This window comes from Petaurus breviceps, unplaced genomic scaffold (assembly GCF_028583685.1).
Source record: "Petaurus breviceps papuanus isolate PSGF00001 unplaced genomic scaffold, PetGlider_PUasm1.0 91133, whole genome shotgun sequence".
Lineage (NCBI taxonomy): Eukaryota > Metazoa > Chordata > Mammalia > Diprotodontia > Petauridae > Petaurus > Petaurus breviceps.
Window position 1 is genome coordinate 4,421,592 of NW_027187419.1, and position 17,934 is coordinate 4,439,525.

The window sequence follows — 17,934 nt, forward strand, 5'->3', positions numbered from 1 at the left end:
CCCTCTCCCAAGGCAGTCCTTTGGGTTGGCCAAAAACCTGCATCTTGATAACTTTCTCCCATTTCATCTGGCCTCCTAATGCAAAACTGAACAAGTTTGTGACAGCCCTTTTAACTTGGTCTATGACAAATGTTTTTGAAAGACATGTTAAATACAAGATAGTATAACATTTAATGGGGGAGGGAAGCATCTTACTTAAACCACTGTAAAGGAATAGAAGGTACAAAAAAAGCTTGCATTTTAATTGAACTAGTTTTATTTTTTTAACAAAAGAAAAGTGTTTTGGTCTAAAAGCAGATGCAGATGTGTACCAAGAGGCATAAGTTACCTGGTACCTAGAAACAAAGGAGCTGCTGCGATTTAAATGACAGATTCACAGCCCTAACTTAGAAAAACTGTATTTCAGACTCAGTCTGCTTGAACTATCTGAAGATGCAAGGTAAATGAAAGGAGATGCTTTCCCAAACAATTAGGGTGAACAAAAATCCCCCAGAAGTCATATCCAGGGAGTAATGTGGCAGCATGAGACACGTCATCAACTCACAGTCTTCTCATTTTCTCCATTTTCTATAATTTTCCTCTTCTTTTCATCTGTTTTTCTCTTGAAGATATTATTCCGATAAAACTGAAGTTCCTTAATGCTTTCACTGATGTCATCCAATGCCCTAAATATAAGCACATATGGCTCAATGAAATGCACAAAACAAAATCTGAAATACTGGGCATGATGTAATCCCAACTCCATTCTGAAGTATGCATGTACATAAACCCTACTCTATCACAAACAGCTCTACAGTCAATTCTTCATTTGTCTAACTGGCACAATCAAGACTTAATATGCCCCAAATTAGTCCATTTCCTGATAATAGTTTATTAGATGAAATCCTACCTTATTAAATAAAATATGCTGAACATAATGTAGCCTGTTCTTGATAACACAGGGTCATCATGAACATTAGTCACTACCCTATGATATGGCATTTATGCCTTCCCTTATGTTACTTGCTCTAATTAGTCTATCTGTATCTAACAGCCTTCCTTATTTCTCTTCTAATTTGCTTAAGTATGAGAAACAAAAAACCAAGATAATTCACATTATAGTTCATAAGTTTTGAGGATCTAAAGGTTTCTCTGAGTGCAAAATCTTTAGTGCAGCAACCACTGAGAGGGATTCAGGGGCCACTTTGCTTACATTAGGTTTCCCTGTCTATGCTCTAGATGGCTAAGAATGACTGAAATTTAGTTTCTGAATTAGGAAATTATAACTACACTAGAAATCTACATAAGCCCATTAAAACCAATTGCATTTGGGCAAGATGTCAGTTATTAAATGTATTTCAAACTCATGAACCCCTCCCTCAGAAGCTAGTGAACAAAAGAATTAAACAGAATAATAATAAAGGGTCTACATAAAGTTCACTTTTAAATCCTAGTAGCTTAATTTAGATCCTTGGGTGTGGTCTTCTGATTGAGTCCAAGTTCTTTTATTAAGGGGATTTATTCTGTAAAGTTTGGATTCAGGCAAAGGGCTGCACTTGAGGACCTAGAGGGTCATATGTTACCCACTCCTGACTAAATATCAAAGTTTCTATACAATGTATGCCTTGAATCAAACTCCATGACAAATTAAAAAATGACTTCCATGGAACAAGATGGTAAACAGTCCTATGAACAGATTTGAAGTCTCTATCAACTGTAATGTCATCATTCTATTTTTACAAAGATTACAAAACTGTTTCTAGTTTAAAAACTGCACAGGGGTTTAATGAAAAACCTTTCAACTTCCTAATCCTAGAGTACAACTGAACTAATAATATTGTTCAATTCTGAAAAAAATACAAGTCTTTTGACCAGAACTCTTGCTAATTTTAACATCATATTATCTCTAGGCCAATTCTTCAGTCACACTCTCAGGTCCTTGGAAGTCAAATATGTGTCAGATTGCCTAGTATTTGTGAGGACTCAAAAAGTCAAGCCTTACCTGTGAGAAGCGGCCTTCTTTGGTACAAATTCATATTCTTCTGGATACCAGCGTCTGAATACAGCAGAAATGGAACTTTCAAAGGTAACTGTCCCAAATATACTGAATAATTACCTCCAAACAATTATTAATACTAAGAACTCTATCAGGCAAAGGAATTTGGGTTCTGAATGATTTTTGAAACTGCCCCATTTATACATGTATTGTCTTTGACTTTATTTTCTTCCTGTTCACACCAGCCCAAGATAAAGTAAGCTAGTGGAAGATCACAGAAAGAAACAAAAGTTATATCCCTCCACTAAGTAGTCAGTTCTACAACCCTACCCCCCCAACCTTTTATCTCCAATTAAAACATGCTAAATGAGGCTACTTAATGAATCCCAAATATATCCCTTACCTGCACAGTTCTTTAACAGTGCTCACATCAATTATCCTATAATGAAGATGTTTCATGAACTGGGGCATGTATTTGTCAAGAAACTTCTTATCTGCATGAACTGAATTTCCTAGAAAAACACAAAGCATATTGCATCTGTGTATTTCTAGCAAGATAAAACATAATGTAAAATAAAATTAAGAAATCAAGCAAGATAATGTGTATGTGGTTTGTACCCATAAAGTACTACGTTATAAATCGTATTTGAAATGAAGATGAACCAAAAACAAAAAACAAAAACTCAAGTAGCTACTCAATTCCAAATCAGATCTGACTACTCCTAATTTTAAGATTCCTAGTGCAAATTACTGCATTACCAGTCCACCTCATTTATAATGAATTTTTAAACTGATATCTTCAGAGCTAAATCATTAAATTTAGAGTTCCTACACATAAGAGAAATATCAGCTGCACTGCTTTTAAGGCCACATCAGATTTGCGAATTATTCCCAAATCTCAAAAGATCCATTTATATTACAAATCTATCAATAATCACATCCACAATCATGTTCACTATACAACAAAATATCCATATTAGAAAGCATGAGATTTTAAGAGAAGATGTTTGGAAGAGCATCAATAGCACTGGCTGGAAAGGAAAAAAACATTAAACTGGGCCCAACATCAAACCTTCCTTACAAAAGTCTAAAGGTAATGTTATCACATCAATATATATGGACAATTCCCACAGATGTCTCAGATAACATTAAGCTCTCTGAGAATGTCAAGTCTTTGAAAACACTATGGAGTTATATGTTCTCTGGTCTAATAAATTGCAGGGTCTATTTTAATATCCATGTCCATGAGGAAATGGATATAATCCAAGCTAGGATATTAGAAGACATGATTTTGCCTGGTCTCTCTGAATCTTCAGTCTCATGAACTACCTTATAATGAAGAATCATTTTCTACAAAGTATGCATTATGATTAGATTTTACCTGCAAGTGGACAGAGCCCCGGAGGAGTCTGCTGTCGTACAAAGGACAGAAATTCATACTCTGCCTGCTGCAGTGTAATTGTACTCTCCTTCACTGCCTTGGTAAGACCAGACTGCAAGAGAGAATCCCCAGCCCCCCATCAAAAACACATGAAGTCAGTTTTCAAAGGCATCCAGGAATGAAACTTCACTTCTAAAATGAGTAAATATAACCAACAGACGGAACGCATTTAGAGCTCAAAAGCAAATTGAAATTGCCAACTTTTTCACCAATTTTCTTTTAAAGAATCCACTCCAAATCCTGAGATTGTTAATGGTATTTCCATTGAGTCAAAAAGGATGGAGCTCAGAATCCAAGGAATTAACCTCTTGGGGGATAAGGAAGGGTAAGAACTATTAACAGAAGAGCAGCATTCCCTCTTCTCTCAAAGATGAAGTCTAACCTTATCCAAAAGACTGACTTCAGTTATACTTGAGTATCCACAATGCGTTCGTGACAGACTGAATGTAGGAGAGAAACAGGACATTCAGGAGATGTTCTCGAGAGTTCCCAAAGATGAAAAGTAAACAAGCAAGCAGTTTCCCAGGGCTGCCAAGTAATCTTCCTCTAACCCTTTTTTATACCATCCAGCAATGGTATAGGATTCAGATGAGGGAACAATAAGCTTGTTATTGTTCCCCAAAAAGCAGTAATCCTTTTATTTGGTAATGTTACCTTCCCATGATGTTCCTTACACCATTCTGACATGCTGTCCAGCAACTCATCTGGCTGATTTATAATCAGGTTAGGACCCTGTGGATAAGGAAAAATTATTAATCACCAAAAATCAACAAAATCAAAGGAAATTGAACTAAAGACACTCAGAGACTACATGGAACAAAAAAATGTTGATTTATTGATTCTATTTCGTTAAAAATGTATAATATAACACATTGGGAGTTTATATGTTACTTTATTCCTTGCTTTACATTTTTTTTAGATTGTTTTTGTTTGCTTAAATTAAAAATGAACAATTTTAAATAATTTTTATAAAATACAATGAACAATTCTGATTATATGAAATTTAGATTTTTTTTGCACAAATCCAATCTTGAAAAATTAATGGGGGGGGGGGTGGAGGTTATTTCCCTAAAAATCTTCACAACATATTTCTCAGCTCAACGATTTCCTGCCAATTTTACATTAGCAATTAATTCAAACATAAGAACAAGAGCCATTTTCCAATAGATAAATGGTCTGATATGAACAAGAAATTTTCACAAGGAAGGCATCCAAGCTATTGTTGATACAACAATACAAAAAATGCTTTAAAGATGACAGAAGAGGAAAATAACAACTGTGAGAGGGCTGTGAGGAAAAAAAAGGTATCCTACTGCATTGTTTGTGGAGTTATGAACTATTCTGGCCATTCTGGAGAATAGTTTGGAATCATGCCCAGAAAGTTACCCAACTCTCATATGCTTTGATCCAGCTATACTACTAGTAGACTAATACCCTAAAGAAAACAAAGAGGGAAAGAATCTATATTTTTAAAATATCTATAGCAGTTCTTTTCTTAATAGGCAAAAAGTGGAAATGAAGAGGCTATCCTCTGATCAGGGAATGGCTAGACAAGTTGTGGTATATGAATGTAATGGAACTGTTCAAGGAGAAATGATGAAATGTACAATTTAAGAGAAAACTGGTAAGGCCTTGATGTTGGTCAAAGTGAACAGAATAAAAGAACAAGTTATACATTAATAACACTACAGAGAAAAACAACTTTGAAAGACTTAGAACTCTGATTAACATAAGAATGGAGGAAAAAAAAAAAACCAAAGACTAAGTATCTCCAAAGAGAGGTGATGAATGCAGAAAGAGATACATATTTTTAGACATTTATTTTGTTGAATTATGCAGCTTTATATTAAGGGCTTTGTTTTTTAAAAAAACATACTCAAAGCTGGTGGTAATGGGAGAGATTAATTTTAAAAAATTTTACTTGAAAAATACACTATTTAAAAAATAAAGTCTAAAAAAATGATGTAATCAATTTTATTTTGCTTTTAGGGAAGAACTCAAACTTTAAAAGGAATCCTCAATTAGTTAACTATAGTTATTAGACAACCAAGCTGGGCCAGTGTATTGGAGACCTAGCTCCAACTCCAATACTACTTCTATTTGTGACCCTAAGCAAATCACTTATTCTCTGTGCTTTGGTTTTGTCATCTGTCTAATGGAAATAATAAAATGTCTCTATCCTCCTAACAGGGACCTTAACGGGATAAAAGAAGTTACAGCTATGAGAGTGCTTTAATTCCTCTAGAAAAGTACTCTATAAATCCAGAGTATCATTGATAAATGGTGAAAAGTTTCCTATTATATGTAATTTGAAAACATTTTTTTGAGTTCTAACCTAAAACATGCCTTTCAGATCATATGACCAGATATTTTGTTATAAGCAAGCAAACTGTCAAGGTACTTACAGCTCCTCCAAATATGAAGAAATATACTTCTAGTGGAGACCTCATATGACTATTTCAAAAACATTCCGAAATATTAAATCAAGGTATGTTCTTATTTAATTTAAAAACTTAAAAAGAAATGTATTAAATCTGTTAATAAATAGGAAGCTCCTTATAGAGAATCATAGCAATCAAAAAAAATAAAAGCAACAGTCCCTATTCTTATCTGTTAAGCAACTACTATAGGCCAGGCACTGTGCTGAGCACCATGGAAACAAAGAAAAATTCGATACCAACCCTGCAGTTAAAGAGCTTACATTCTACTAGAATGTGACAAACTCTGAAAAACTAAGAGAAGAAAATAAGCAATCATAAAATCATGGCTATAGCAATTAAAGTCTATACCCAATTTTGCGTTTCCTTTGGTAAACAATCCTGGTTATGTGGATCAGATTAGTTGTGAATATAAAACTGAAGTGCTTATTCTTGGACCAGCACTGAATATAATCAATTACATAGTCCATAGACCTGGCACAAAGCTCATTTTCTGTCACTTTGACTCATATTCTATTTACATATGCCACACACACATTTGGAACTGAATACACAGAGACATACACATATGTGTGTATTTTCCCATTTCCTCTTGGACATAAAACCACCAACTGATTCACTAAATTGGCAATATTTGTTTTAAATACTTTTATTTAAAGTTTTGAGCTCCAAATTCTCTTTTTCCTTCTCTTTCTCCTTCCCCCTTCCTGAGAGGGTAGGCAATCAGATTTAGGTTATATATGTGCAATTACGTAAAACATTTCCATATTAGTCATTTTATACAAAACTCAAATTTTAAAAAATGACAGAAAGTGAAAAATAGCATGTTTCAATATCTGTATTCAATCAATATCAGTTCTTTCTCTGGAGGTGGATAGCATGCTTCATCATTAGTCCTTTGGGATTATCTCGGATCATTGTATTGCTGAGAATAGCTAAGTCAGTCACAGTTCTTCATCAAACAACACTGCTGTTACTGTGTACAATGTTTTCCTGGTTCTGTTCACTTAACTATGCATCAGTACATGCAAGTCTTTCCAGGTTCCAGAAATAATATTCCATTACAATCATATACCACAACTTATTTAGCTATTCCCCAATTGATGGGCATCCCTTTGATTTCCAATTCTTAGTCACCACAAAAAGAGCTGCTATAAATATTTTTGCACAAATAGGTCCTTTTCCCTTTTTTGGGATGTCTTTGGGACATAGTCCTAGCAGTGGTACTGCTGGATCAAAGGGTATGAATATGAACATTTTTATATCCCTTTGGGCACAGGTCAAAATTGTTCTCCCAGAATGGTGGGATCAGTACACAACTCTACCAACAGTGCATTAGTGTCCCAGTTTTCTCATATCCCCAACATCTAATATTTTCCTTTTTTGTCATATTAAGCTGTCAGTGTTTACAATGATAGTCCAAAGGAAGTTTTTCTTAGCCAAAGTAAATAAGACTTGAATAAAAGGTGGTGATTCCTTAATTATTTCTGAAAAACTCTATATTACCATTTTGGAAATTATTAGAATGACAGATGAATAACTAAAACTCAAATTTTTATGTTAAATGCAAGGACATCCACGGTCTAGGTTTTATGGTGGTAACGGTCTCAAACTCTCAAGGTTCTTTTCTTTCTGTTTAAAAACTAGAAATAATACACACTATTTACTGAACAGGTGGTAATACGTATCTAGAAAAGCCTCTGTTATCCTTTTTTCTCATCCTAGGGAAGCCAAAAACTACTCTTAAAATATCTTAAATTGGAAATCTGGAATATAAATGGTTTAGTGAAAAGCAATACCTGAGAGTTAGGAGAGGAAGTTCTTATGCCAGTTCTAAAGTTTTATTATTTTAAGACCACAGAATCATATCAATTAAGCCTACCTCTTTAGTGTTTCATATAAGACTCTCACTTCTCCCCTATGCACATACCTACTTATTTCCTGTCCTAGAGTTCTTCATGATCACGAAAGTTGCTGACGTTATGAAAATCAGATGAAGTTATTCAAGGTCAGGGAATTTTAACCACCTACGAATCACAGTGTCTTCTTATTAAGTATTTCATGAGTAGCCAAAATGCAGTTAGCATGTTTTATTTGTTTTCTTTAATGTTCCAGTTAAGGGAGAGATTTAAAAACCCTAATTACATTAAATGTAATCCTACCCAGATACATACTTGCTGTGTGACTATGGACAAGTCACTTCACCTTACTGAGCCTCAATTCTTGATCTGTAAAATGGGCCTGTAATACTTCACAAGATTGTTAGGAAGATCACATGAGATAATGTATATGAAGCACTTTGCAAACCTTAAAGCACTATATAAATGTCTGTTATTATTATTACTTTTAATAATAGTTCTGATAAGAATCTAAAACTTAGTAATTAAAGGACGTACAAGTGAAAAATGTTGAACTTTTTATCATGAGTGACCAAAACAAATGGAACAATTCAGTTGGGTTATAGCTGGCTTTAAGTATGGTATGATGGAAAAAATGAAGGAATGGAATTAGGTGATCTGGGTATCAAATCCAGGCTAAACAGTTCTGACACCTCAAACAAGTTTGAATCTCATTGTCCTCATCTATAAAATAAATGAAAAGGTTGAACTAGCTGATCTCTTCAACTCTGGAAGTTCCTGCCAGTTCTAATGTTCTATGATATTAGGAAATGTCATCACCTACTTCAGCCAAAATGTTGAGGTCAGAGTCTGTTATGAGACAAGCCATCTCAATGATCTGGTCCTTCTCTATGTCCAATCCCGTCATCTGTAAAAATAATATATACATATATATGTATGTATGGAAAATTTTCAAAAGTATAAATATATACGTAAAATACAAGTACTTAAGTTATACAAGACAGGCACACACATATATATGTATTGTGTCATCTAGGTTATAGTATATGCAATATTTTATAGAACTTGTTATATAAATATGTCATGTGTACACACACACACCCACAACCACAAACATTTGTTTTATACATGCATACTACTCTGCCAAATACAAACTGCTTTTTAGCTTGTTCTTGTACCTAAATTCATTCTATAGACCCTCAAATCTATTTAATCTGGAATCAACTAATTACTACTACATAAATTATACAACACATAAACATACATTATATATAGTACATCACCTGGGTTACACTGTATGTTTTACATGACTTATCACATAAACATACATCTATGTAAATTTACATATATTTGTGTACCCCCACATACAAATATATGCATGTGTATTTTGTACTTGCATATTACCCTGCCAAACAGAAATACTTTTTGACCAGAAATACCTAAAATCATTCCACAAAAGACCCTCAAATCTATTTAATTTGTAGCCTACAACTTATTATGACTATATAACCGTGTTATACAACACAGAGGCATACATTACATAAATACTACATCACCTAGGCTACATCATATACAATGTTTTATTTAACTTGTCAAATACATATTATGTATACACTCACATACCCGTTAATAAATACGTATATGCATGTTTTATATAGGCATGTTACTCTGCCAAACACGAACTGTTTTGGGGACTGTTCTTTTACCTAAATTCGTTCCACAAAGGATCTTCAAATCTTTTCATTTGTAGCCCACAAGCAGGATTAGACTGAACATTCCCGTGGGAGACGTCCACGTGGAACGGCGCTCAGACAGACCGCTAAAGGCCAGAAGCAGGCAAGGAGCCAACATCCTCCACTCGCCAAGAAGGGATGCTCCCTCTCCCCCAACGCCCGCCTGCAAGGCCTCGGGAAGGCGCCCACGCTGGGTGGGGGGCTGTAGGCCAGGCAGCCAGTCCAGTGGGACACCACCCCACCAGGGACGTGACCAAGGCTCCCTCCGGCCACTCTTCCTGGGCCTCCGCCCCAGGCTGTCCTGCCGACCCCACCCCTCCCGTCTCATCTGAGTTCCAGCCAGAGCCCCACCCGAGACCCAGCCGCCGCCACCCCGCGCGCGAACCCCGCCCTGTCCCGCTGCAGCCTCACCTCCAGGTCCACCCAGACCATCCTCTGCGCCATGCTCTCCCCCGCCGCCATGGCCGCTCCGTCTCGGAGGCCCCGCGCCCCGAGCCGCCCCCCGCTCCCAGCCAGATTTCGCAACAGCCCGAAGCTCAGGAAGCCACTTCGCATCAGCCGGCACTCAGCCACCACGGCCTCAGCAGCTGCCACCTCCTGCCGGCCGGCGCAGCCGTCGCGAAACGTCGCAAAAAAGTGAGGAAGAAGGCTGCGAGGTGGGGGAGAAAAAAACCACAAGCCCCGGCATGCACTGCGCCCGATTTGCGGCAGAAGCTGCGGGTTTGGTCTGAGGAGATGCTGGAACTTGTAGTCTCGCGAGGAGGGCGATGTTTTCTCCTCCTCCAGCCACGTGTTTTCCTGAGGGAGTTGGACGTGGGTATTTCTCCTGGCCAACTTATTGGCTTTGAAGTATTCTTACTGTCTAAGTGCTGGACAGATGCTAGTGTCCAAAAAAGATGTCAAAAGGGCATTTTAGAGATTTGCTCTGCACTCAGGGAATCAAAGGGAATCCTAAATGCGTACATCAAAGTTTTCGGGTCTTACTAGCCATTTTTCCACCTCCAAATATACCGCTGGTTTAGAGGATTATTTTCAAATATAAATTAAAGGGGTGGGGTGGGGGAGTTGTTTTGTTTATAAAGAGAAGCAGTATGGGGCGGTTTGTCTTTTGGCCTTTGGTCAGTATACCTTGGATTAGTTAATAACTTCATTTCTGAAGTATTTTGCAATTTACAAAATCCTTTCTTCAAAACATCTTGCGTTGGTATTACAAGTACTGTTAACATTTTACAGATAAGGAAAATGAGTGACAGGTGAAGTAATTGTCCCAATGTCGCACAGTTATTAAGTTTCTGAGCTGGGTTACTTTCAAGTCCAGCAGCTGTTCTTTCATAGCCCAGCTGCCTTGGATTACAGCAGCTCAGGAGCTTGGTGGGTCCATTTGTTACTTCCCCAGATAAGAAATGAATTAGAGGACTTCAAAGTAAATTATCTCAAAGCTCTTCATCATCCTGCAAACCCTTTAACATAAATGCCTGTTACCTTCCTGGGGATACAAATGTAAAATGAACAACAGTCTCTAAACTCAGGCAGTACAGCTCACAACTAAGCGGAAGTCGAATAAGGAACTGGCACCCGAGATGAGATTTGAAGCAAGTTAAGAATGAACTAGTTTAGCAGTTCCAGTAGTAACTAGCATAATAAGGTGCTAGAAAGAAAGGATCTTAAAGCTAACATGAAAGTGACCTTAGAAATCATCTAGACCCACCCCCTGATTTTACCATAAGGAAACTTAAGTCTAGAGAAGTTCCTAAACTTTTTCCAGCTTGTCAATGGTCTTCCTAAAATGCAGAATCTAGAACACAACACAATATTCCAGATGATCTTTTTTTAAGGTAGAATACAACCAAACTATCAACTCATTCACTGTAGACATTTTTTAACGTAGGCTAAGATCTCATTTGGAGTTATTTTTGTCTGCCATTTGTCTGCCATTGACTCATGCTGAGTTTGCAGTCCCCAAAAACCCTAAGATCACCTCAGACAAACTTTTCTCTAGCCACCTCATCTTCATCTTGTATGTGTAAAGTTGATTTTTTTAACCCAATTGTAAGACTTACATTTATTTCTATTAAATTTCATCTTATTACATTTGATCCAACACTAAATTATAAGAATCTCTTTGAATCCTGATTCTCAAGCCATCCATTCCTTTACCCAAATCATTGACAAAAATATAATTATGCAGGGCTAGAACAGACACATTAGAAAACTCCCTCCAAGATGAAATCAGGTGAAACTTTGAAAAGACATATTTGACCATTTCTCTCACACACTAAAATGTAAATATTGTCACCCTGTCTACTGCTCCTTCCCTACTATAAACATTCCATGTTTCCCCCATCTTCAAAAAAACTTATTTGATCCTTCCATCCCCACTGTCATCCTATATCTCTTCTGTAGTTTTCAGCTAAACTCCTTGAAAAGGCTCTAATTGATGTCTTCACTTTTTCTCCTCTCACTCTCTTAACCCCTTACAATCTGGCTTCTAACTTTATTTCACTGAAACTGCTCTCTTAATTTAGCAAATCCAATGACCTTTTCTCAGTCTTCTCTTCCACATCTCTGCAGCCTTTGACAATATTCTTATTATCCTCTTTGATACTCTTTTTTTCTCTAGGTTTTTGGAGCATCACTCTGTCCTGGTTCTCCTACCTTTGACCACTCCTCAGTTTCTTTTGCCACATCTTGAGCTGGGTCACAAATTCTAATTATCGGTGTGCCATAAGATTCTGTCCTGACTCCTCTTAGATCTTTTTTTTTGGAAGCTGTTATGAAGGCCTGTCAACTTCACCTTTGCAACATCTGTCAAATATACTTTCTTCTGTCTTCTGACATTGCCACCACTCTGCTCATCAATCCATGCCCGGACTATTGTATGAGTATGCTGGTGGTCTAACTGCCTCAAGTATCTCCCCACTACATCATCCACTGAGCAGCCAGTGACTTTTCCTAAAGTGCAGGTCCAACTCTACTACTCAATAAACTTCAGGAATTCCCTATTGTCTCCAGGATCAAATTCAAAATACTCTAGTCTTCAGTCCTCTTACATCTTACTCCCAGACAAATACTTTTCTGTCCAGTGACACTGGCCTCCTTTCTGTTCCATGGAAAAGATATTCCATCTCCAGCTCCAGGCATAATCTCTGGTTGTCCCTCATGCCTGAAATCTCCCTCCTCATCTTCACCTACTGGCTTCCTTCAAATCCCAACTAAAATCCTATCTTCTACAGAGAGCCTTTCCCTACCCCTCTTTTTTCTAGTGCCTCCCCTCTGTTGATTATTTCCTATTTATCCTGTATATAGCTTGTTTCTACATGTGTATTTGTTTGTTGTCTCCCCCACTGGATTGTGAGCTCCTTGAGGGCAGGGACTGTCTTTTGCCTCTTTTTGTATCTCCAGCACTTAAAATTACCTGGCACAAAGTAGGAGCTTAATAAATGCTTATTGACCTACAACATAAATCAACAAGCATTAAGCACCTACTAAGTACCAGGCACTGTAATAAGTATTGGGGATATAACGACATGAGGAAAATACACCTTGACCTCAAGGAGCTTTTAAGTAATAAATTGACAAGCATTTATTAAGCATTCACTAAGTGCCAGGCACTGTGCTAAGCCCTGGGGATACCAAGAAAATGGAAAAGTGGTCCCGCCTTTAAGGAACTTATACTGGAATGGAGACAACATACACACATATTACATGTTATACATATATACATGCATTTATATTCACATATATATGATGCAAAGCAGATTCAAAATAACCTTAGTGGAGAAGGCACCAGTGGCTGCATGCACCAGATAACAACTCCTGCTGAAGAAGGTGGAACTTGAAATGAACCATAAGTTAACTGTAATGTGGGTTTCTGGCCTATGAGGGCCATTCCTTAGAGCATGTGTAGACATCCCCTGCCTGGTTCAAGTCTGCCTCATGGAAGCTTGGGGAGATCCTTGTTTTATATACTCTGAAGATTGAAAGGCCGAGTGACACATGATAGCAGAGCAGCAGCTGTATCCAGGGCAGTATCACTGGTGTCTGTGGGAACTTTGAACAGCAGAGAAAGTTTCTGCATTGGAGAATTCAGCCAATCCTAGAAGGTGGACCCCCAGGAAAAAGATCCAGCTTGACTCTTTCAGGGGTGGGAAACCTGCAGCCTGGAGGCCTTCTAGGTCTTTGGATGTGGCTTTTTGACTGAGTCCATGTTTTACAGAACAAATCCTTTAATTAAGGGGATTTGTTCTATAAAGTTTGGATTCAGGCAAAAGGCCTCACTTGAGGACCTAGAAGTCCTGTTCCAAGGTAAAATGCGAAATCACAGTGAGCAGCATTATATAATTGTTATATGTTTTAACTGGTCTCAAAAATAATTAGCTTACCAACTGATTCTAACTGTATGTGGTCAAACAAGAGTTGGCAAACTTTTTCTGTAAAGGATCAGATAGTAAATATTTCAGGCTTTGCAGGCACAGAGGCATTTGAGGATATTATGTAGGTACTTAAATAATGAGAAAAAACAAATTTCCACAAATTTTTAATTGACAAATTACTGTAATTACTACAATTTTTCATATACAGGTCTACTGATGAGAAGAGTGAATTCTTTTGGGGGATAACATTTTATTTATTTGGGGTTCAAAGTTAGTGTTCCTTTACATCAAAATTAACAGCAAATCTGTTCATACTGATCTGTAATGAAATTTTACATATTTCATCTGTGAAAATGTCTTTTCACACCAATAGGTACTGCCAAATACACATATCACAAGCACATGATTTTAACTGAACTGAAAAGTTAATAATCTTAAACAAGTTTTCTCTGGACACATTTATTTGGCTGCTGAAAACAAATATAACTTAGTTAACTCACCATCACCAATGGCTTTCCTTGCTTGACCCACAAATGAGACACATTGGAAACTTTGTTACAGCCTCATTTTCATTTTTTTCTTTTTATCAAGAAATTCTGGTATGATAAGATATTCCATTTTAAATTTTCTAATTTTTCTGACTGTTGTTGTGCTGTCAACTGAGAAGACTGTGATGAGTGCTTAGTCTAGTAATGCAGATGAAACTTACATTCTTTTAGCATAGCTGGAGTGTCCTTCCATAATTTGGAAACAAAATAATCTTCACTGTACCTTACAAGTACAACACTTGAAGCCTATTTTTCTCTTGTTTTGACACAATAGGTATGCTGTAGTAATTTTTAAAAAATACAAACTACAGCAATACACATGGCACCAGCAACACAGGAGGCATGCACTTGAAAGGCTGTCACATTCTAACTTCATCACTGCAGTCTGTAGTGTGCCAAGCAGCAGGGTGAAGTGATGAGAGATCCACATAAGGTCTATGTCACAACTTTTCAACTCTGCCGTTGTAGTGTGAAAGCAGTCTTAGATATATGTAAACGAATGAGTGTGGATGGGATCCAATACAACTTTATTTATGGACACAAATTTGAATTTCATATAACCTTCATTTGTCATGAAATATTATACTTCTTTTGATTTTTTTCCCAACCAATTTAAAATTTAAAAAAATTTTTTTTAGCTCTCAGGCTGTACAAAAACAGACCAGATTTGGCTCATGGGGAGGTAGTTTGCTGACCACAGTGGTAGAAAAAATGTGCTAACCCCTAACCCATCCCTTCCATGCAAGTTATATTGCTTTTTCCTTAAAAGTCATTGACATTCCTCAAAACTTGGTTGGCTCAGCCCACTAAGGGCTTAGACTGTAAGCATCACTTCCTCATCACTGGAGTACAAGATAGTAGGGAGGAGGCTGGAGGGTCTCCTGTTAAGCTGGTGGATCAGATAGGAGCTTCACCCAAATGAATGAACTCATGGGATTATCAACGACTATCCTGATTGAATATACCCCTCCTGCCAACTTCTCTTGCTAACATAATTTTTTCTTAACTGTCGAATAACTTATGGGTGTCTCATTTTGTTTCAGGATTGAACCTAAACAATCAAGGAACTGGCCTGAGTTGGACCCAAGACACAACACTATAGTTAGATGTTTCCCAGTGCTGTTATAATTTTGTTAATGTGCACTGTAATTCTTCCTGTCTGTAGCATTTCTCTTTGTGTAAGAATGAGCTGTTGTCTCATAGGAGATCCATGTTTGTACATTGGTTACCTTTTACTTACCCTCTTTTGGGAAACCCCTTGAACTTTTAAGCCCTAACTTGGGGAAGGAGTTGAGTAACTGAGGGAGAGATTCTAACCCTGACGCTTCACTCCCTGGCTTGTAAAACAATACATGTTTACCTAAGGCAGAACTCCAGACAATGTGCTATAACTTCCCTGTTTGACTGACTGGCTGTTTCATAGGAAAAATTCCCAATATATAGTCTAATGATACTCTTCCCTTGCCAATTGGCCCACTCTTCAGGGCTGATCTTATCCCCTGCACTAATCCATAAAGTTCAGACCCTTGACCTATGAGACAGAATTATGACTTACAAGCTTTTATAAACTTGTTTTCCAAATCCTCAGGTGTTCACGGATCCTTCTAATCCAAATTCCTACTGAACAAGGGTTGTCAGCCAATAGGTGTGAGGGTAGGGAGCCTAATCCTTTCCTTAGAAATCAGGCAACACCTAGCAGAGTCTGATCCAAGACTGCATGCCTGAGTACAGGAGAGGTGCATCTTGCTAGTCCTAGTGCTCAACTACAGGCGTTCCTCTGTATGTGACATTAACTCCAAGAGGTGGAGGTGAGGAAAGAGAATATGAAGGACAGCCAATACAAAAGTAGAGGGACAGAAGAGAGAGCAAAGCTAATGAGGAACAGTAAGCAGGAAAATATGGAGAAGACTAGTATGTAAGAATATTAGAGAGATAGGAAGGAGCCAGGTTATGAAGAACTTTAAATGTCAAACAAAGACGTTTGTATTTGATCCTAGAGGTAATAGGGAGCCACTAAAATTTATCAAAGGGGATATGTGTGTGTGTGTATATAAACACATACATATGCACACACACAAAATGAATATAAGGTACACTTGTGAGAGTTAGGTGATAGTACAGAGATTTCCAACACATGACCTGCCTGAACCTGATTAAATGTAATTTAACAAAATAAATTAAAACACAACAAAACGATAATGTTACTATGTGGTTTCCTAAGTCAATATGAATCCACAGGAATCTGTAAATACTGTTTTGGTCCTTATTTCTATTTGAGTTTTACACTACTGGTCTAGTGGATAGAACACTGGACCGGGAGTCAGCAAGACCTGAGTTCAAATTTGGGCTCAAACACTTATCGGCTATGACCCTAGACAAATTATTTAATTTGTCAGCCTCTATATATGGGGATAATAATAACATTGACCTCACAAAGTTATTGTGACGATAAAATGAGATAATATTTGTGAAGTACTTTGTAAATCTTAAACCATTATATAAGTAATTCTGAGAGACAGTACTAGCAGCTGGGGTGGGAGGGATCAGGAAAGGTTTTATGTAAAAGGTGACAGCTGAACTGAGCTGAGCTGAACTCTGAAAGAAAATAGGGATGCCAATAGACAAATGAGAATGGAAAGCATTTCAAGCATGGCAGATAGTGCAAAGGCATGGAGATAGGAAATGGGACACCTACCTTGTAGAGAGAACCAATAAGTAGGTCTGGAAGACTAGGATGTAGAGTTTGTGAAAGGGATATGTGTGTGTGTGTGTGTGTGTGTATACACATATATATTATGATTAGGAAGATAAGATAGGACCAGACTCTAAAGAACTTTAAATGCCAGCCTGCGGCATTTACGTTTTATTCTAGAGGGAAATAGGAGTAACTGGTATTTATTGAGTAGGGGGTGTGACAAGGTCATATCTGTGCTTAAATAAAATTTTTTTTTGAGGATGGATTATAGAGGGGGGAAGATTTGAGACAATGTAATGCCAGGCACAGAAGCTTTCCAGAAGAATGCTACTGTGAACAGTTTTTAAGGTTCTGATTACACAGTATAGTGAAAACCCTATTTATTCCATAACAAATCAAAGCAAAACATTCACAGAAAACCAAGGTACAGCACTCAATATTACAACTTATATTCACAAACAGCTTATCATTAAAATGGCCACACAGTTTTCATCAAAGTGGTCACAATATTTAGAACAAAGAACAATCATCTCAAAGTACAATAGTCAGTCTTCCACTCATGGGGAAAAGTCTTCCATTCATAGGGCACTTTTTTTTTTTTTTTGCCTTTTGGAGGGCAATTGGAGTTAAGTAACTTGCTCAAGGTTACACGGCTGGTTTTTTTGTGTGGGTGTTAAATGTCTGAGGCCAGAACCTATCACAGGTCCTCCTGGCTCCGGGGCCAGTGCTTTACTCACTGCGCCACCTGGCCACCCCTAAATTCCTGGATTTTTTTTTTTGGAGGACAGTTGCGGTTAAGTAACTTGCCCAAGGTCACACGGCTAGGTGTGTGTGTGTGTGTGTGTGTGTGTGTGTGTGTGTGTGTGTGTGTG

At 37.5% G+C, this 17,934-nt stretch overlaps 1 protein-coding gene across 2 annotated transcripts; it reads right to left on the reverse strand.

Moving 5' to 3' along the window:
* Nucleotides 1–233: 233 nt before the first annotated feature.
* REXO2 (RNA exonuclease 2) lies at nt 234–13,372 on the reverse strand. 2 transcript variants are annotated; one of them, XM_069079768.1, is made up of 7 exons: nt 13,217–13,372; nt 8,537–8,620; nt 4,071–4,148; nt 3,357–3,468; nt 2,379–2,487; nt 1,982–2,035; nt 234–665 (listed from the first exon to the last, which is right to left on the reverse strand). In XM_069079768.1, exons 1-7 carry the CDS (start codon nt 13,355–13,357, stop codon nt 536–538), a joined length of 708 nt encoding a protein of 235 aa, XP_068935869.1. In that variant the 5' UTR covers nt 13,358–13,372; the 3' UTR covers nt 234–535. The 2 variants fall into 2 exon arrangements, with proteins under 2 accessions (XP_068935869.1, XP_068935868.1); XM_069079767.1 differs by lacking the exon at nt 13,217–13,372 and adding an exon at nt 9,858–10,082.
* Between the last annotated feature and the right edge of the window lie 4,562 nt (nt 13,373–17,934).